Source organism: Hemiscyllium ocellatum, chromosome 13 (genome assembly GCF_020745735.1).
Source record: "Hemiscyllium ocellatum isolate sHemOce1 chromosome 13, sHemOce1.pat.X.cur, whole genome shotgun sequence".
Lineage (NCBI taxonomy): Eukaryota > Metazoa > Chordata > Chondrichthyes > Orectolobiformes > Hemiscylliidae > Hemiscyllium > Hemiscyllium ocellatum.
The window spans coordinates 60,196,394-60,217,934 of record NC_083413.1 but is presented as its reverse complement, the minus strand read 5'-3'; the positions used below and the strand labels follow the sequence as shown (position 1 = coordinate 60,217,934).

The 21,541-nt window shown below is 38.6% G+C and overlaps 1 protein-coding gene across 4 annotated transcripts in view; it reads right to left on the bottom strand.

Annotated features, from left to right (window-relative positions):
- pax3b (paired box 3b) overlaps positions 1-17,976 on the bottom strand; it is an 86,802-nt gene extending 68,826 nt beyond the window's left edge. For all 4 annotated transcript variants that reach the window (XM_060834227.1, XM_060834228.1, XM_060834229.1 and 1 more), the window contains exons 1-4: positions 17,889-17,976; positions 16,807-17,039; positions 15,112-15,241; positions 14,344-14,478 (exon numbers count right to left, since the gene is read on the bottom strand). In XM_060834227.1, coding sequence (XP_060690210.1) covers positions 14,344-14,478; positions 15,112-15,241; positions 16,807-17,039; positions 17,889-17,976 — 586 coding nt within the window. The remainder of the gene's footprint in view (positions 1-14,343; positions 14,479-15,111; positions 15,242-16,806; positions 17,040-17,888) is intronic.
- Positions 17,977-21,541: the final 3,565 nt, after the last annotated feature.

The window sequence follows — 21,541 nt, the reverse complement described above, 5'->3', positions numbered from 1 at the left end:
ACAAACTTGGGAAACTAATTGAGACACTTAATGATTTACACATAAATCTTAATGTTGCTTGAAAATTCCATGTCATCTTGCAATGCTGAATACTTTTTATTCACACTCATATTCACTCCTCCCTCAAGTCCCATGCATCATCACCACCATCCAATTTAGACAATGGAGTTGGTCTTTTCCCAGGTCTCTTGCAGTACTGTTCTTTTGCCGCCTAGTAAGAAGTATGTAAAATTGGTCCAGGTTAACTAACCCTCTGAAAATGTTCACTGCACAATGAGGCAGTGCTTCACATCCTCTGTTGCCTCTTGCCCTTCCCCCACACCCAGCATCCAAATGTCATGGAAAGCCTCTAGTAAGGCTCCAACAGTCATCCACTACTTGAGAGTTGTAGTTTGTTTGTTTAGGATATTTCTAAATTTGTACTCGCATTTTATAATTGCTGCCACATTTCAGCAAATGAAAATGCAGACTGTGTCACAGAAAAGCAGAAATATTGTGCTTCAGAAATTGGCAACTGAAAAGAACCTCAGTTTCCAAAATACAGGACTGCAGCTGACAAGAAAGAAAACACATCACAGTGATATTTTACCTGTGATAGAAAGAGTATCCCATTAGAATGTGTTGTCATATTACTCTTCTTGGATTTCTTTCATTTAAAACTATTTATTTTAACAAGAACAGGTTTGTGATTTTTTGAGGGTAAAAATTCTGAATTACTTCTCCGAATAAATGTAGGGATATGGTGACATGGAAACAGAATGTATACATTCAAGGGATGCAGACTGACAAAGGGACACTTCACCACAGCAGGAATACTGGTGAGACCTTGGGAGCAGGATAGGGTGAGGCAGGTGGTGCTGGCAGGAGTTTGAGAGCAGGTGCTGATAAACTTAAAAGCAAAGAAGGAGGGTTGATGGCCATTGCCGTTTGGATCCACATGGCAAAACAACACCACTAACCCCCTTCCTGTTCCCTTCAACACCTGCAGGCAGCCTTCAACAGACACCATCAACCTTGCTTTGTCCAACACATGGTGCAAAAGTAATGCCTGTGGCAGAAATGCAGAAAAGAAGAAATCTTGGAAGGTTTGATTCAACCATGATCTGTTCTCCAGTACCCATCCAATGAGTTCTTGACCACAAATTGGCTAAGGATGAGACATCAGCTGCCTGCCATTTCTTTGTTTCCCCAGTCTTCTTGGTCAAATTTCCTCTGACCTTGGCTTACTTGCTTCTTTTCTTGTTTTTAGTTTCATTTTCAAATAAGTGTAGACCACTCAGTCTTTCAAACCTGCTCTACCATTCATTAAGATCAGCCTGATCAGATTTTAACCTCAACTCTACATTCCTGTACACTATTGATAACCTTTCATCCCCTTGGTAATCAAAAATTTATCTCTCTTGCCATAAAAATAATTAAAGATTCTGCATCCATTGCCTTTAGTGGAGGGGATTTCTAAAGACTGACAACCCTGCTGACTACTATTCTGCAAGGTTTTCATCTTCTGCATTTCACAAACCTGAGGGCACCTAAACTCATATCCGTACTTGTAGCTAATTCCATTCGCTCGATACTCCTGTGGTCACTCACCTCTGTTGTTTCCCAATTGAGCGACACCTCTTTTCAATGATGTTTACATCATTGTTTTCAAGTCCCTCCATTGCCTTGTCCTTCCTTTTCTGTACTCTTCTCCAGTCACAAACACTTTCCAAAATTTCTGTGCTCTTCAATTCTGGATTCACCCTTATTTTAATTGCTCCAGGATTTGGAAATAAATCTAGAGCTGGTTAAGCCTTAACCTGCGTAGTTCCCTCCCTTTCTACCTCTCTACCTCTCTTTCCTTCTTTAAAACATTCCTTAAGCCCATTTCTTTGACCAAACATTACCTTAGGTAGCTCAGGGTCAAGTTTTGAACAACAATTGAATTTTCAGACCATGGAACATAAGATTGAGGAGCAGAGGTTGGGCAATTAGTCCATAGAATCTGCTCTATCATTCAATGAGATCGTAGCTCATTTAAGAATTCTCAACTCCATTTTTTCTGCCTTGTCCCCATAATCCTTGAAGCCTTAATTGATCCAAAATCTGTCTATCTCAGCACTGAATATACTTTACGATCCAACCTCCACAGCCCTCTGCAGTAAAGAATTCCCCAGATTCATGACCCTTAAAGAAAAGTATTCTCCACATTTCTGAATTAAATGAGTGGCCATTTACTCTGCATTTATACCCTCTGTTCGTAGACTCTCCTACAAAGAAAAACAGCCTTTCACATATATCCATGGCAAGCCCCTGGAGAATCTTATATATTTCGATAAAACCTCCTCTCATTTTTAAAAATTGAAACAGGTACAAGCCCAAACTTCTCAACTTCTCTTCATCAGAGAATTCCTCTATACTCAGCATCAACCTTATGATCCTTCTCTGGACTGCATCGAACGTTGTTATATATTTCCTTAGATAAGGGGACCAAAAAGTGTTCACAGTATTCCAACTGTGGTCTGATTAGTGCCTTCTGTAATTTTAACAAGTCCTCCTTATTTTTATACCCCATTCCCTTCAAATTAGAGGTCAACATTCCATTTGTTCTCCCTGTTACCCACTGAACTTAGATGCTAGTTCTTGTGATTCATGCCTCTCTGCTGGATCTTTCTGCAGTCTTTCCCCATTTAAATAATATTCAGCTCTTCTACTCTTCCTGCCAAAATGCACAATCTCGCGTGTTCCCTCATTATCATTCATCTGCCAGGTTTTTAACCTGTCCATGCAGATTTGTGGACTCCTTGTGTCATCCTCCATAATTGCATTCCCACCTATTTTTGTTTCGACTGCAAACCTGCCTGAAGTACATTCACCTCCATCATTTTTACTCCACTGCAAAGTATTATATCAATACTCATTATTATTGTTGTGACAATGATCGCAACCAGAGATGGAACAAAATCTCCACAGGAAACCTGACGCAAAGTCAATCTGAGGCATATATCCTTCAAATGATTAAATGTGAAAAAGCCTGGAAAAAGACACTTGTTCATCTTCTCAGCACATTGCACTTACGGGAGTTGGGGAGGAATTTAGCGACAGAATGTTTAAGAAGTTCTTTAATGGTAGAAGAAACATTAACCTAAAATCATGCTTTGCAAACATTATGAAATCTATTTATTGCAATTGTATAACATTCCTCTGACTCCTTCTTTTAAAAGAAGCTTGTTAATTTTAGACAAATTAACATGAATTAAAGAATCAGGGAGGAGAAAGGTTAACCATTTGAAAATCATCAGGGGGACTTTTTTTTTGCAAAACTGCATGCCGCTATTGTATTTTGATGTTAAGGCCTTACATTGTCCTGATAAAAGCAGTTTCATACTATTTAACTTAGTATGTTATAACTGCCCAATCCTGATTTTTCCATGGATTATCAACTTTAAAATTGCCCATAAAGTATAATTCTTAATGTACACACAAAAATATTACCATTTAACCAGGATTGGTGATCTCATTCATTGGGAATGACTAATCCTTTTTATTTTACTGAAATCTGGCTGGGTATAGCTTAATTTCTAGGCAAAGGGTTAACCTATAATGGTCTACATTAAGCAGAAACACCATGCACTTGATATTTATAAGAAGCACCTGTGCCCTACAACAAAACTTTAGCTCATTGTGCAATAACACATGGTGCAGACTGTTACGTCACCTCAAGTGCCACTGTCTTCAGTAGTTATTTAATTAGAATCTAAAACCATCCTCTAGTGCAATCATTTCCAAAATATGAAATAAGTCACTATGAAATAGGCAATTATTGCAAAGTTAATTAAAGTATATGAGCCATTGAAAACCAAATGCATTATTCATTGAAAATGCAAGGACCCTCTTTCAAAATTTTGCTTCTGTAAACACAATTTAAACTGACTTCTATAGATGTTTTCAAAATTGCACACTGTTCTGGTGGACTAATTAGCCCTGCTATGTAAATTGTAAGTTTATATTTGCTGCAGTCAGATGCTAAAGTCTTGCATGCAGTTGTAATCTATCATAGAAAATGGAACAAAAGTTATGTTTTAACTTTTGATAAATAAGCTAAAGTAGAATCCAGCAGCAAACCTACACCATCCAAATTCACAGCACAACTAATTATTTCTATGTTACTCCTTCAGATGCTAGATTCACTACTTATCAAAACATAAACCATTATATGAAATATTCTAGTAATTAAAACTTTTGTTTAGCCACATCACCACTGAACATTGATTAGTGTACTACTTATATTTTAACTTTGTAAAATACTTTGTGATATGTTATTGATTCATACTTAAAATAGGTTGTTCTGATACTCTGTTGCATGCTATTTTTTCATATCTACTGAATATAAAACATAAGGAAATGGTTATCAAAATATAACAGATTTTATGCATTTTGTCATGGATATTCTGCTGTCTTCCTGAACTAAATCTACATTAACGTCAAATCTCAGCAAGCAACCTATAACCCTGCACGATGAATCAAAGAAAACATAACCATAGAAAACAAGAACCTGAAGTGAATGACAGCTCCTTTACAAGAATAACAACAAATCTCAAGTATTAGTAAAGTCTCAATACTGAAGTCATTAAATATATCTGCTTTTCCACTCAATTCATGAAAGTTAAGAAATGCAACTATTTTTCTCACAAAATGATGACCAATAGCCGTTGAAGGCTTTGAAAATCACACAAAGGAACTCAATTACTTCCAGAAGTTATGTTGGGCAATTATACACTTGTAATAATTGTTTTTTTTAATGTATATAGTGGAAAAATAATTGTAACTATAAGTTTTACATTAACAAAACTATGACAAACAATACAGTAGGGCTACATGCTTTTGGAAACTAGATATGCATTCCAAAATTAGAAAGGTGAAAGTTTTGATGGTTGTGGCAGTAGTTTTACTTATCACAAAAAAAATCTCTCAAGTACCATGAGAAAATAATCAAACCCATACATAAAAAATTGAACCACAGTGTTATTTTATGTGGAATCTAAAGCAAAGTTGATTACATGTCATAGAGCATAATTGGCAGATTTTTGCAGACACTTTTGCAATGGGCCATTTTGAATTGGGAGAACAATTGGTAGAGATATTACCAAGAAGGAGTAATAGTCAAAAAGTCCAGAAGAAGTCATTTGTTGTGGTGTGAAGTTATTCAAACTAGAACACAACAACCTACCTTTACGTTAAACTGGTGATTTATCCCAATCATTCGCCTAACTTGTTATTAGTGTATAGTGTACTTAAGTACATTGATCTTTCATTCCCTTTACCCTTTTACCATATCATTTTACAAGGGGAATCATGAGAATAATTAAAGCTGAAAAGGCTTCTTGCTCCTTTATAATTATTTTCTGGATTTTCTCTTGGTTCAAAGACAGTTCAGGAATGGTTTAAATGCATGGTCGTGAAAGCCTTCTTAGTAATTTCCCAAATCTGGTGTTGATTTAAGGTAGAAGGTTTAGAAAAAGCGAAGAAAGAGAAAGTGCCCCACAGATGGTATTTATGCAAAACAATTTAGATCACGACGAATTTGGTGAGAACAAGTTTGATTTAGAGATTTACTTTAAAACATAAACAAAGCATTTCAATAATGAAGTTAAATGAAACAAAATCATAGGAAACTATAAATTGTACTATTTTTGAAGTTACTACTCAAATACAGTTATGATCACAGTAAGGAATCAATAAAATACAACATGCAATGTATCTATTTCTATTTTGCTATTTTCACTCAACTATTTCACTGTTCAATTAAGTTAATTATTAAATTGAGACAACTTATGTTAATAATGTTTTCCATTTAAAATATCTTACATTAGCCACAATAAAGATTCCTTCTCAGTAATCAAGTAAGCCAAAAAGAGAGAGCTTTGATCCCTGTTGTTAAGAGACAATGGCAATAGAAGTTGTGCAAGAAGGGGCAGAGCTGCTGGCCCCTCTTCATACAACAATAGCATCAACAAACAAGTACTTGATCAATATTTGGCCAGGGCAACTGAAACGTTTCCTTTCAGATTTTAATTCCAGGTTGTAAAACAGCTCTAAGGCAAAGAGGGACATAAAACTCCAATGAATTCAGTTGTGAAGCACCTTTCATGCCTCCTTAGCTGTAAATATCTGCATGGACTAGCTGCATGACCACAGCCATCATCAGCAAATTCTGCTCTGCAGGAAGTCACTGAGGGCATAACCAGTGACCATACTTCTGCATTTTATTGCACATTGTCCCTATTCATGCAAATTTCATAAATATAGTGTGGTTTGACAAAAAGAATTAACATTTTTCAATGAGTCACTTGATCAAAACCATACCATATTCTATGAGTATTGCAAATGAAAGCAACAAGGCTTTCCATCACATTACACCATTAATTGGATTTATGTTCAAGAGTTGTTCTTTCAGATAAAATCTTACCTCTTGTTGTCATTCATTTACTCAAATTCAACTGAAGTGAACTTGTGGTTGGTAAAGTGAATATAATTACGCTAAATTAAGTTTAAATCAATGAATAAACTATAGCATTTAATATCTTAATGAGATTCAATGCATTTATTCAATATTTATGATAAGAATCAAGGTATATTGTAGATCAGACAATATTGATATTTTTAGTTCAAGGTTCCTTTCTAATCAAACACAGAAAGTGCTGGAGAAACCCAGGATATCTGGAGGCATCTGTGGAGAGAGAAATATAATTAAAGTCACGAGTCTTGTATGATGCTTCTTCAGATTCTGAAGCAAGGTCACATCAGATTCAAACTTTAACTCTGTATCTCTGCAGATTCTGCCAGACCTGTTGAGTTTCTCCAGCATTCTATGTGCTTATTTCAGATTTCCAGCATGTGCAATATTAAAACTCTATCCTTTCCAATCAAAACTTGCTATCTTAATGCTGTATCTTATTGAACAGGCATAGCATTAACTGTTATTCCTTCTAAGTAATTTAGTTTGCTACATTTCAGTGTGTAACTCATGGTCCGATACAAAAATGATCTTAGCATTGAAGTAGTATTGTATGTTCTTTGGAATCATCTCAATTTAGTTGGTTTTGATGATATTCATTGTTTTGCTAAAATATCTCAAGAAAATAATTACTACTGGCTTATTTATCAATGGTGCAACATGTAAAAGGTAACAAAAGCTGACAATTAATTTATCTCTACCCTATAAAATATTATAAATCTTCAGTCTCTGCCACATGTCTGGCTGTGACTCTAAACAGTAAGCCCATTAACATAATTTTCTTTTCAATACTATAATCCCTCAATAATTGTCATTTTGCATGTCTTTATGTCTCCACCTGAAGTTAAAATATTTGATTTATTGCTTCTTGCAATTGGACGATGCCTTTAATGATAAGTCTAGCTGCAGGTGTAATGTATCAATTTATATGCATACGCCATTCACTTCAGTAAGCCAAACATTATAATATTTAAATATTGCATGTAACATTCATGAAATTTAAAAGGAAATTTTTGTATGTTGCATTGATTTAGGTGAAGAAATTCAAGATTTAATATAATGTGTTGCTTGTTACAAGGTTAGTGTATCATTATTAAAGATTTGTAATCTATTAAAACTGTTACTTTTAAGAAATTTACACAAATGGCACTGTTTCAAAATTTATTTTAAAGCACACGTATGTAATGCCTTTCCTTCTTTCAAAGTTTTTATTTCAACTGCAATAAATAAGTAAGGCAGTTGAACATAAATTTTGTGCATTCAAAATATCTGATTTGAAACATGGTAATCTGAGCTACAGAAACTGGTTTACAAAGCCTTGCCTACTAATGTTCTCTAGCAGTTAAATACCCTCTGGCATCAGGATGCTGATGCCATCACAATGTGGCATTACACTGTAGTGCCTCTTGAATTATGGTATCATGAAATCTACCTGTGGAGGGGTGAGATTTCACGCTGGTAATTAGACAAGTTTATGTGACCAATTGCACTCCAGAACAGAGTAGACATCAGGTCCTGTCCTACTTGATGTGAACAAGCAAAATGATTGCTGGAGGGTTTTCTTCCCCCCGACAATTTCAGAATATTTGATAAAGTGTCATAGTGCCAGAATCTTCACGAAAATGGTTCAGTTCCTTGTGTACATGAATGGACAGTCAAAACTCAAATTAAATCTACTTTCAAAATCTAGCGTGGAGAGGAATCCTTTCCAGCAGTCAAACTAGGGCCTGGAACAAATTGGGGCACATTCACCCCTACTTAATATCTACTTCTCCTGAAAAATGTGAATTTCTACATGAGTTTTGATCCCCAACTACAACTCACGCACGTGTCCTTTTGTCATTTATGCCGTGCTTTTTTTAAAATCTATCTGTTCTCGGGTGAAGGTGGGATTTGAGTCAGCACCTCGTGGACTACAGATCGGGACACTACTGCTGTACCACGAGACCTTTACGTGGGAGGGGAGACAATGAATGTTGGCAACTGTCTGGACCATTTCATTCAAGGCTGGTCTTATTGACTCCGCATTCAGTGCTTCTGATAAGCCACCAAGGTGGGGAACGACAGCTCGCTGCTTAACAGGGGCCGCTGAAACCTGTTCTTAAACACGTTCCAAGCTCGCTTTTCTCCACTGAACCATCAATAAACCTTGTTTTATTCTCATTGGCTGGGCTAGATCTTCGTGATTTTCTCCTTCAATATTATAAATAATTTCAACGTCTTAGTTTGACAACAAGCAGCCCAATTTTCCCCTCTCCTAGAGTTCCAATAATCCTGAAACTATGGTGGTGCATGGAGCAGTTATTGATTAAAATGAATCCTCATTTCTATTGAAAACCTGCATTTATATAGCGTTTGCTTGTCGGGGGTGAGAGGGAATAAGATAAACAGCCAACTTGCTCAGTACAAGGTGAGAAATGGCCATCAATTTTTGAGGTTTAGTTATGGACCCAAGAAACACTAACAATCTCCCCGGGGATTTCGCCGACCGATCCCGATAATCTTTCTCCGAAATGACAAGTGCAACTGGCTCATTGCGAAGCATCTCCGTGAAAGACAGCAATTGCAGCAATGAGGTGCTCCCCCGGCACTGCAACGGAGCTACGCATCCAGAACGGAATCAAGTCTTCCGCTGTTCCCTCCCTGATACAAATGGTTTGACTTTGCAACAATCTCCCAGAGTAAGGTCTTAAGGGGGAAAATGTGTATCACCAGTGCCATTATCGTGACTGCTTTAAACAGTCAACATTTCTGTCAAAAAAAAGTTTGATGTCCATACACTTGCGGTTTTGCAGCACGTTTATTTTCGTTAAAATGTCATCAGGATGCTGGGGACATTTAGGGAAGAGAATTAAATGAGAAGGGGTTGGGATTGTTTAATATATATAATCTTACCACCACAGAAATGGTTCGTTTGATTAAAGCTATGATTTTTGTGATTAACTGATCAGCAGCCAGATGTGACTGACCGGAGGGAAAACTGCCCCGAGGTGTCGTTTATTGTCTAAGAAATCGACTTTGCTTTTTTTAAAAATAGACATCATTTGTTTGGAAGAAGTTGCGGGTGAAAATTAGAATTGTGTACACTGGAGAACAGGGTCAGCGTAGGACTTCAGTGAGTAAAACCCAAATGCATGTGGGATCTTCCGATTATTAATCAGCCGGTTTGCAACTCTGGTCACCTTGTGTTTCACTAATTGTCCGATGTGAGTCATTAAACTGCTGCACGTTATATCTTGTGAAAGGAGAAGCGATAGTCACAAACGGTCCAAATCACCGATTATCTCTCCTCAAAACACGTTTAACTCGCCACACTTAGCTTGTCTCGACATCTAGAATATACTCTTACAAGAAAATGCCTTATCTGCACGCTATCACACTTTCGATCTAATTGCCCTCTCCCATGCGCCTCTCGCAACCAGCCAGAGTCAATGAACACAACTGTAATTGTAAACTTTACATCTAAATATTAAGATAGGGCGCGGGAGTCGCGTGTCTGCGGGACACAGCTCTGAGCTGTCAGGAATTCCATTACTGCACGAAGCGAAAAGGCTTCGGCGCGTTCAAAACTTCCCACATTCCGCAAAACTTATTTCATCTGCTCCCCCTCTCACAGCTTTGCTTGTTAGCTGAATCGAACCGCCGTCCCAGCCAGAGAGAGAAAGAGGGGACAGAAATTTCACGAATTTGTGCCCCGGGCGAATTGGGGGCGGGTCGGGAAAAGATGAAAGTGAGAAGAAATAAAAGGCTCGATTTAATCAGCTTGAAAGGGCTTCGGTCCGGGTTTCTGATTGAATTTTGGACCTGCGCATGATTGCGGATAAATCGAGCCTGACCACGCCTGGAGCTCCGCGCAAACACTGCGTCCCATTCAAACCGAGCTGCCGCCCAGCCTCAATCACTCAATATAACAGAAACAGTTATAGCGCCCCATCTATAATTTTCCAAAAAAAACTACCACTTCCAGCAAGAACGTCTTGTTCGTAAATACTTCTTAAATGGTCACTCTCTTTTAAGGAAACAAAAACTTCAAAGATACAATTTTATAGATTTCACAACGCAGCTAAATCTTGGCTTTTGGGCACATTCACCCAACTCTCGTAGATATGGACAAGTCTTTACAACATTGATGTATAAGTGCCTTTTTTAATGAAATATCTTTCGTCCCGATCTTGTGAGTGATGTGTCAGCTACTTTACGTCGGTACAAGACAATGTGTTTATGTTCCTCCCCGAACTACCATGAATTGGCACGGCCCATAAGTGAGTGTCCCAAACCGCACTCCACACGGTGGCGAGAGACGGAAACCTCCAGTAGATGGACAACGTGTTTAGGTTAGGGTTAATGTTTGCTGAAATGCTTAGAGTGGAAGGGTGACATTCTCCCCCCACCACCACCCCACCCCCGTTTTCTCCCCCTTTAAACTAATGACACTGTGATGAAGAGACTACCTTAGAATACAAACACTGCTCTTTTACACATCCCCGATCCGCAATGCGCCGCTCACATAAAATATAGCCGTTTGTAAAGGTTGAGTTCTCGCCTATTTGCTGCAGGAAATCGCCGCCTTTCTGAGCACTGCCACCCCCACCACCTCCTCCCCCCCCCCCCCCCCTCCCCACCGCCTTCCAACCTAACGCCAGCCCCTAAATCAAAGCCTTCGCTCAATCGAATGATGCCAATTGTATTTTTTTGAATGACAGTCGGCATCTTACGCCGCCTAAAAGATGGCAAAAGAAACATTTTGTAGGTGAAAATGGCGAGTTTATCCACGGTGAAGAGAGAGTCCATAAAACTGTAAGGACTGGCTGCTACTGGCGATCACTGAATAATTCATCCCTCATTGCAAGCCCATAATGTCTTTTCTCAGCCTTTTGTTTGGACGGTTTCTGTTCTTTTTTTTCCCTGAATTACAAAAAGGTTTCCTTCTTTTGTGGCGACCAAGCTGTCACTGACATAGGCTTTGTCCCGCCAAGCCTAAAGTGTAACTTTCAATGGACTCAGGGTTCTTTGTTTTCCAAGTTCATCTCCAAGTGTGGATTGTGTATTCAAGGATCTCTTTGTATAGCTGGAAAAGTTGTACAAATGTTTGACCAGCTCATTTGGTCGTTTTTGTCTACTCAAGATCCTATTTGCAGCGAAATTCGGGCAGGTCTATGGACTCCAGCAACAAGAGCCACTTTGTGTCAAAGCTTGTGCGCAAGCTTTCGTTAAAAGGGACTTAAATTTATACACTCTTTCCAAGAGTTTTCCAGCCTTTTTTTTTAAACAGATTCGATGTTTTGATTAACAAAACATGTCTTTGCGAAAAGGTACTTTGTTAGCGAGGAAAAGAAGATAATCAAATCACAACAATGCCCAACAAGTTAAAACGAGACGCTGGGATACTTTTTTCTTGGTGTTAGATCCAGAAAGGGGCTCACTCAATACACACCCGGACAATTCAACTGGCAAATATGGCATATTAATCAGATCAATAAACAGTGCGGACTACAAACTAGCTCTCACGCTTCATGAACCTGCTCACACGCTGCTTCACTTCCAGTTCCGTACCAGGCTAAGCAGACTGCACCATTCATTCGGAGCCACTTTCCTGAAGACATTCAGGGGATACGCAGGGAATTATTATTGCACATATATTTTTAAAAACTAAGGGACAGTTTGCTTTTCTAAGTAGTGGTTAATGCCTGATATTTGAAGTCTACAATACTCTAAGTTTGTTACAAATATATAACTGGAGGATTTGTGAAGTATGTTGGGTTCTGTTTGATGTTAGCAACTTAGGCTTGCACTGTTGCTTAGGCAAAAGGCCCACAGTCAAATCTGCGAAATGTCATTGACTTTCAAGTGTTAGACAACTTTTGACAACCCTTCAATTACAATTAAAGTTGAAACCGTTAAAAGGAATGTTGGACTTTAAAGGCAGCTAAAACACATGTATATCGCCGACGTATATTCGTTAACCTTAGAGAAGTGAGCCATCTTTTCGTTTTTATTAGATACAGTCACGTTTTATATCCACAGATGTCCCTTTTTATTGCTTGTGGCATCATATTAAACACAACCCGGAGTTCCCCAGAGATGTGGTGAAGAATTTGACAGAACAGTTAGTTCGCAAACGGTTAACCCCCTAACTTCCCACAAAACAAAATTCTGAGTTTAGTTGGCAGTGTCCCTTGTTTCGTAAAGTACCTCTGGTACTTCTCAAAGAGATCGATGTCGAAAGATAAACAGAAGGTTAGTGGATTCAACAGATCACCATAAAATTCAATCTATGGAAACGACCCAAACGCTGTGAATTTCCAATTTCAATTGCATGTTAGCTGAATAGAATATTCCAGGTAATTTTTAATGGATCGATAGATTTACGTGATGACATTAGAAGATTTCTTTCTATCGGGCGACTGTTTATAATAGATGCATTTAAAGCATAATTCATCTTTAGAGTGCGATTTACTATCGAAACCCCTTTTGTCATAATTTATAATTTTATGGTTTCCGAATATTGCAACATTAAAGACATCATTCGATTCCAGTTGCACTGGATCAACTCGACTTGATAAGGTTTAGTCAAAAAGGAATCAATGAATTTGACCCAGATCTGATCTGCTCAAAACTCTGACTGCACATCGGGGATGGCAAATCAGTCAGGACCTGACGCACTTCTTGTAACCTTCTGGAATCATGCAGTAACATAAAATGGACATGATTGTCCACTTCAAATAATAGAAGCTAGGGCAGGTTCATTTACATTTTGATAAAGGTTCTGCGATGTTTGCATCTATGTTCATTATCGGTGCGGTGCTGGTAATCGAATTCAAAATCGGACGGAAGTTTTAAAATCGCGGATTTCACAAAATGTTATGATAGCTGAAGTTTAAAGAGTTGTTTCAAGAGTTAATTATTAGACTTTTGAAGTTGATACTGAAATCGTTTTCCATCCTTCAGAATTACATATGGTCGTTATTAATATCGTTATTTAACAGAGTCTGTATCCACAGGCTGGCCACACAAAGTAAACATACGACACCTGCGGTCTGAAACTGAAAATATCTTCGAATTTAACAAGAAATCGGTAACAGTCAAACCCGCACTGGCGAACTGCTAACATTCTCGGTCCCGTTTACTCACGGTAAATAGTTCAACTGCTTTCAAATAATCACTGAAAACTGACCGTACAGAAATAAACCCATCTCTCCTGACAACATTCCCGAACTGTAAATGAAATTGCAGTCAGATGATAAAGGTTAGAAATTGCCTATTTCTCTTGGCGCACAAGTGAAGCGACAAACTATCAACAGGTTGCAGTGCTGGTGAGGCTTGTCCAGGCTGTGTATCCAACTTTGATATCGCCGCCCTTTGCTAAACTTGTTAAATTGTTTTAACACCTTGGCGTAAACTTTATCACCCGAAACCAGCTCAATAAAACTCACAAGACAGAACGAAAGCAGTACTTCCGTCCATTTTCTCTGATTTCGGAAAATACCAGAACAACAAAACAAAGCTAAGGGCATCATGGCATTTACTACAGCAGGCAACTGTGCTCGTGGCCATTCTGTCGCATTGGTCTCGGGGGCAGCATGATTGCTACTACCCCAGTGAGGGGGATATGAACTTTCGTCCGTGTTTTTTGCATTAATTAAAGCCTTTCCCTTTTGGTGCAATGTTAAACTAAAAGATACTAACACTCTCCCCTCCCCCGCCCCCAACCCAACATGTAAAGCAATAATCGTCCTGGGATTCCCTCATGCATCTCCATAAAAATAAAATTGATAATAAATATTTAATTAATTAATACTTCTGAATTACTAAAGTGCACCAGTAATTAGACGAATTCCACCTCTTACCCTTGCTTGCCAGAATGCCGTCTATACTGTGTTTGGTCTTTTTATCGCTGTCTTCATATTCCTTCCTTTCACAGTCTTCCTCTTCCTCCTCTTTCTTTCCGAATCTACTCCTCAGAATGCGACTTATTGAACTCACTTGTTTGGAAGAAATTTTTGTTTTTTGTTAAAAGCGATCAGATTTATTATCAATTTAAAAGGGTGACACAATTTTACATTTATATAGTTAAACGTCAGATAATTTAGGATTCAGTCATTGGTTTAAAATTTCGAATAAAACTGTTCTATTTTATAATTTTCGACAATATTGTTCTCAAAAGGATGAACTTAAGATAGAAAGACCCCTTAACAGTGCAGCGTCAACTTCTATGGCACATTCAGTTTCTTGCCATGATTTTTTTCTCTCTCTCTGCAATATGTAGACTATAATTCCAGTCTGCAAAATGGCAACTTATCACAACTGTATAACACTGCTCTCTGGTAATCCTGCCAAATAATGACTTTTCATTTGAAATGAATTCGCAAAGTATTTCTTTTAAATTGGAGGTATTAGAAGACCGGAACCTACTTGAAGCAATTCGTTAAGACCATGAGCAATTTAAGCTTTCTTTATTGGCTTGCGCAGCTGGACACATTTTACATGTTTTACGGTCAGTTCCAGACTTAAATGAAGCCAGAAGAGTTATTTCTCTATGTTAGTTAAATTCTTATTAGATTCCTTCCACCGCCCACCACCCCCATCGAAAAAAGAATCACAAATATTAAACCAACCTGAGGGAATGGTGTTCCGATCACACATGCCGTCTTTCAATAACTTATCCCGGATTTCCCAACTAAACATTCCAGGATTCTCTTTCTTGTACTCCTCGATCTTTTTTTCCACGTCCGGTATTGCCATTTGCTTTATGAATTATGTTTTTGTTTGCAAAGAAAGAAATAAAACGTGATTTACAATTGGGTTTCATGAGCAGTTGGGAAAGATGGCCTGGTTCTTGTATGGGATTATAGGGATATGCAAATGTAAAATCAGCAGCAATGTACTGTATTTTCAAGTTCCAATAATTCCCGACAAAAAGTTACTGCTCTTATAATTTCTCATTCAAGTCCTAGAAAAAAAATTATGTTGCACGCAACATGATTTAAAACAAAGCTAAAATCACAATAAACTTTTGAGCGTTCACATCAGTTGCTTTTATTGGACGTAGTTCCCCTCTCTCAGGCATTTGGTTGCTGATCTAGACTATTTATTTAACATAGTTGGCTTGCAGTGAACGAAAAGGCAAAAAGGACAAACAAAATTAGGCACAAACGCTTTACTGATTGTTAACAACTGTAAGTCAGCACTTGAACTTTGCAGGCGCGTTATTGAAAATGCGCTGAGCTGTTGTACGAGTTCTGTGTTTAATGGGCTATATTATGATAATCGTTGGTCATTACAGCCTGCGTGCTTAATTGTCTGTGACAAAACCATCCATATTATGAATTAAACTACGAATCAAGTAATAACGTGTGTGCTTTTTTTTGGCATTATATACAAGCACTGAACAGTCTGACCATCCCACTGGACTGTGAACAAGCATACTTTACCCTATAAAGAAAATGTTGAAGGACATTTAAATTATTCGAGTTCCCTTAATTTCATGTGATCTAATGTAACATTTTCATTCAAAGAGTTAAGTGAAATTTTAATTTTATGGACATTCACAACGAAGATATTAAACAACTTGCACGTTTTTATTGTATATTGCATATCAGGCGAGAATGAAAAAAAAGACTGGATGTTCTGATATGTAATAAATCTAGGCTAAGTACGTTACAGTAATGAACCTTGACTTGAGAGTTAGTTTTTTTTGTGTATCCAGTAATTAAAAAGAAAACATCCTTGCAATCCCACCGCCTTAGTTATGACAATTTCATTGCTACACGTGCCTTCCGTTTGTTTTACAGAGGTTTGTGTTTTTTGGTCCCTCAGATTGCCTAATGTGTTTCCAGTTTGAGATGGTCAAATGTTATTGCATCTTTCAACAAACCACGTTGAATAAATGGGTTTTAACGATGTGGGCCTTAAGTACAGGTCTCTCAAATCATTTTTTTTTAGCAGGAACGTCCAGCTATATTGAAACAGCGACATTTGGATTAATACATCTCAAGTTATTTGCACCGCCTTGATAATGACAGTCGCTCACGAATGGTACACTTATACACATCAGCAGTGTTATCGTTTAGGGCGCGTTCTGCAAAATGCGGGATTTGATTTTCAGTTCTAAAGATGATACACCACTCCTCAGGTGGTTTCAGTGGCTCTCGCTTGTCTGTGTTTAAAGCGCCTTCAAAATGTTGGCAGAGACAGCAGCGCCCTTCGGACACACTTTGTAGGTGAACCAACACAACGCGTTTCACATCAACTGAATTCCAATACTTCATCAAGCATTTGATCAAATCACTAAAAAGTTGAGACTGACTTACCCTGGGTTTGCTCCCAGTGGCCCCCGGCCTGATGGAGCCCGTCTCCTGGTATCTGCAGAGGATTTTAGAGACACAACCGTGGGAGACCCTCAACTGCCGGGAGATGACACACGGTCTGATGCCGTGATGGGCCATTTCTACTATCTTGTGCCTGATGTGATTTGGCAGAGGCCGGCCATTTATAAAAACTCCTCCGAGCTGGTTCACTCTCCCTTGACCTAAAGGCGTTGACACTAATTGCAGTGAAAACGGCAGCATTAATAGATGCGTTGAAATTTTACCGAACACACAGAGAAGTGGAGAGGAAATCAAAATACATCACAACGTTGTTAAGAGCGACAGAGGGATTTATAAACCTTACTTGATTCCCTTGCGGGAGACATGCTAGAACAAGGTAAATTCTTGGTGTAGAATTTGTCCCTGTCCCTGGATGTCACTTTGTAATGAGCTTTAACATTAAATGGCATCATGTGGTTTTGAGCGGACGCTCTCAACCTCTATCAGGGCAATAGTTAAAATATATATTCAACTACCTCCCCCATCCCACACACCCCTTTTATGAAGGAACCGAAAACCTCAACACTTTTGCAAAAATCTGGTTTGAACATGCACTAATCGGGCGCAGTCCGTGTTTACAATGAACTCTCTAGCCCAGGAATCGGACCCAGCGCTTCGTACATGTGGTCAAGTTTTAAAAAGAAAACTTTAAAGATATTTGAAACGACGAAGGAGTTTTTGTTTCCGATTGATTTCGGATCGCCTCCGTTAACTTTAAGGTGCATCGATTGCGTGATTGCGCTAGCGGAGAGTTCAAATCGCAGTCGGATCCTACTCACTGGATACATTGAACATGATCATCGGAGAGCGTCCTTTATCGAGTACTGAGAAACTTTAGAAAGGGTTTCTCCCGGGAAAAGGCCAAGACAATTACAGCTACATCTACAATAATCTTGAGAGGGCAAAGCCTCATATCGCCTTTGCAGAGTTAAGGTTCTGCGGTTGCGCGATTCACGGCGTCTTTAGAACTGGGCTAAGAGAGCCCCAGAATGTGCTCACAGTCAGTTAAAGCATGTGCGGCTCACCTTCCAATGGGAACCCGCTGCTGCGAGGGTAATTCTGTCCTGGGGCTGGCCGCATCATCCTTGGGACGGGTCCAGCCAACGTGCTCATTTTTAAAGGCGTTCAACTCCCAGATTTTTCTGTGGGTTTGCCGACCGGGGCGAGGGGGGTGGTGGGGGGGGGGGGGGTGCGAGGGAAGGGGTAGGGGTGTGGGGGGTGGGGTGGGGGCGGAGAGGATGGGAGGAAGAGAAGGGGGAAATCAAAATCTATTTTTTTTAAAAAGAAAATGTGTGACCACTTCTAGGTAAATCCACGCAGGCCAGCCAACTTCAGGCAAGTTGTTACAGTTGTTTCTGACCAGATGTGATACCCCAAACACTCCGACGGAAGTGAGGGAAGGGGAAGAAGGGGGGGGTGGGGGAAGGTGGGTTGAAGAAAGTTGGCTGAGTTTTTTCTCCTGAAGTTTCGGAAGTCGGTGCTGATGGTTGGTTTTTGTTGCTCTGCGTATGTGTGACAGGTTCTACTGTGGTCCAAGGGTTAGGAGTTGGAGTCACAGCCAGGAGTCGCCGGGAAGGTGACCTGGAGAATTTATCAGTTCTTCCACCCCTGGCTCCATCGAGTCCCCTGCTCTCTGATTGGCGAATAGGCGAGAGTCTTCTCTGTGGAGACGTGTGTTTTCATTGGCCAATCCCCGCAATCTTTCTTCCCCATCACTGGAAAAATATGGTTTTTTAAATACAAAAGTGAACGTGCGCCTGCCGCAGTTAGAGCAATCTGTCCTGTTGCCTTTCTAATACACGACAGCTTTCATTCATTATCGGCCACAGATCTACAAATGCGTCCTTTAACTGTTCTGTATGAAATAAAGTAGGATGCCTTCAGGGCTAAACTCTGCGTTCGGAGTCAAATGAAGAACGCCTCTGAAGGCAGCACTTCATTCCTAGATATCCTAAGTGATTATTAGTAATGCAATTCACCAACAATTATTTGCTTACAGGTCTCTTAAAACCAAGCTGGACTTTGGCAGGATCAAGTTGCTGTACGGGGGCGCGTTGTGGGACAGTCCCACTGCAGGATGAGGGCTGGAAAACAAAAGGCTCTCAGGTAAAAGGCAGGGCACTGTGATGATCACAGACTAATCAAGCCTTCACATATTCTGGGGTTTATATATGTACTATTAAGAAGCAAAAAAAAAGAGAAAGAAGTGCTCTGGCTGAGAGCAGAAGCGCCACAGCAGGATATGACGCCAGGATTGTTGTAAAGCCCGTCTGTCCTCAGAGAAGGTACTATTGTCTGAGTCCTCTATTTATCACTTGGTAACTGCCGGTAAACTCATCCTTTACACTCTGATCTTCAAGCACAGCCATCCAAGTGGGCTTTATTTGGAAGTGGCTATTCAAAAAACCCTGTCAGTCTGGCGCGGAACTTTATCCAAAGCCTTAATCAATCAAACGATGAGATAGTTAAGACTAGGCTTTGTTTGGCAGGCGGTTACAACAACCTCCTTTTGCCAAAAAGTCATCGCTTTCACTTAGTGATTCTTAATCTCAACAATTGTTCTCTTATACCAGGACACAATGATTATCAAGTGACGTAACATAAAAGATTTAAAAGAGTCACTGGCTATTATATTAATTCTCCCTTTTTACGTTGTTCAAAAAAAGCACTTGAAGCAGCATCATCCTGTTTAGTGATCACCCTGACCAGGACCAGAGTTAACCCGCAGTGCAGATAAAGAATGGTCCCTGCAGTTGGGAGATTGAATCAGAAACCAATTACTGTAACCACATTTTTCTAAGAAAATGTTCTCAATTCTTCATTTCATGGCAAGCAATTAGATTTTTTTCTCTCTTAAATTAGCTATTTTTGACTCCGTAAGTGGATTACATGAATGTGCACGCTGTCTATCCTTAACTTTGCAGCAGTACATCGGAGGCAAAATCAGAGGTTTGATTGTACACGGTCAGGGTGTGGATCTTTATCTGCATGAGTTCGCAAAATATTCAAGAATGGAAAGTTGTATCCACAAATCATACGACGGTTTTAGCATATAATAAACGCGTTAAGTTTAGGGGTTGAAGTCAATGATATAGAAAAGGTTTAGGGATTTAAGCAAAAACGAACGCCAGAAATATCATTAATGTAAGCAGGAAAATATGAATTATAAAACTGACAGCGGAATAAATCTCAATAATTAAGGAGACCTTCCAGGCCAGGTGCTGAAACAGGCGTAAATACGAACCTTGCGAGTTATACCAATCATGCAAATAGGGTCTTTAAGTAGAACTTGAAATAACATTATGTCTTTCGTTCCATTCAGGATATTTTGTCGCAAATATGTGACGATTGGTTAAAACTGAAATATTTTAAAATAAAGTCAATCTTAAATGTGAATTGCCGGAATTTTAGGAGTTGTACATGAAGTTAAGCAAATTTTCGATGTTCAGTGCATTTCGCGATATTTGATTGTTATGTGGATGTTTTGGGTTTGGAAGGGGGAACAGTTCATGAATAAGATGCTTTTGCCTCTTCCAGTAGAGGGTTACAAATAAATCGGATATCTAGTTTAGCTATCCATCCGTTCTAATGTAGGATTATAATTTTAATTTAAAAATAAAACGTTGCAACTGTTACAGTTCATTTATCTTAACCCTTGGAAATATTAGCAATTTGTCCCTTTAGTCGCATTTTACAAACGCCTTTGCCTTGTTTTCGTTTAACATAGCATTTGTCTCAGTTACCCATTAACGATTAATTTCGAGCATAATTATAATTATTCGCTGTCATCCAATTATGATCAAACTATTGTTATGCAAAATGCACGATGATCTTTTAAAACTCTATTAAGTTTAGATTGTAAGAAATTATTACAATTACTCAGAATTCTAACCCTCAAAACTATTATGAAACCATTCATGCCTCATTGCTATGAATAATCAGAATAATTTATTAATTACCAATTAATACATGATACAGTATGACTATTTTAAATTAATATGTATGTAATATATTTGTGCAATAATAGCAATAGAGGAGTAATCATTTGAGAACTAACATAGACAAACAGCAATTTTATGGAATTCAAGAAATCAGTTTGAGACAAAATTCACAAACAGCATTTTTTTAAAAAAAAACTCCATCAAAATAACAGATAATATTAACAGACTTAACATATTGAATCTTTTGGAACTCAAGATTAACTTTTTTATTATGAAGTTTTATTTATAAATGAAAAGAAAATGATTACCACTATTGATAGTAAATGATAACATATTAACAGTTCAATCAATATGTTTTAATGATGCTGTCACCAGAACCTTAAGACAACATTTCTTTTAGAGTTCCTAGGCAAATTTTGACACTATATATTTCCATCCCAACAGATTCCTAATGTGTTTCCCCACTCAGCATGGTAGAAAAATAAAGACAGCAAACTTTACCATATTGTTGTGATTGTATATTTCTGTCTGAGATTGAATTGGGGATTATGGATAATATAATGTTTATATTTAGCAAGGTAAGGGGTTTCGGTGTCACAAAATGAAACTTGATCTATCTCGAAAAATCCAATGGCAGCAACACACTGTCCGAGAGTATGTAGAGTGCAGCCAAATGCAGAATAAAACTCCCTCTACTCTGCTTTGAGAATACTCTTCTTAACTCCAAACTCAGATAG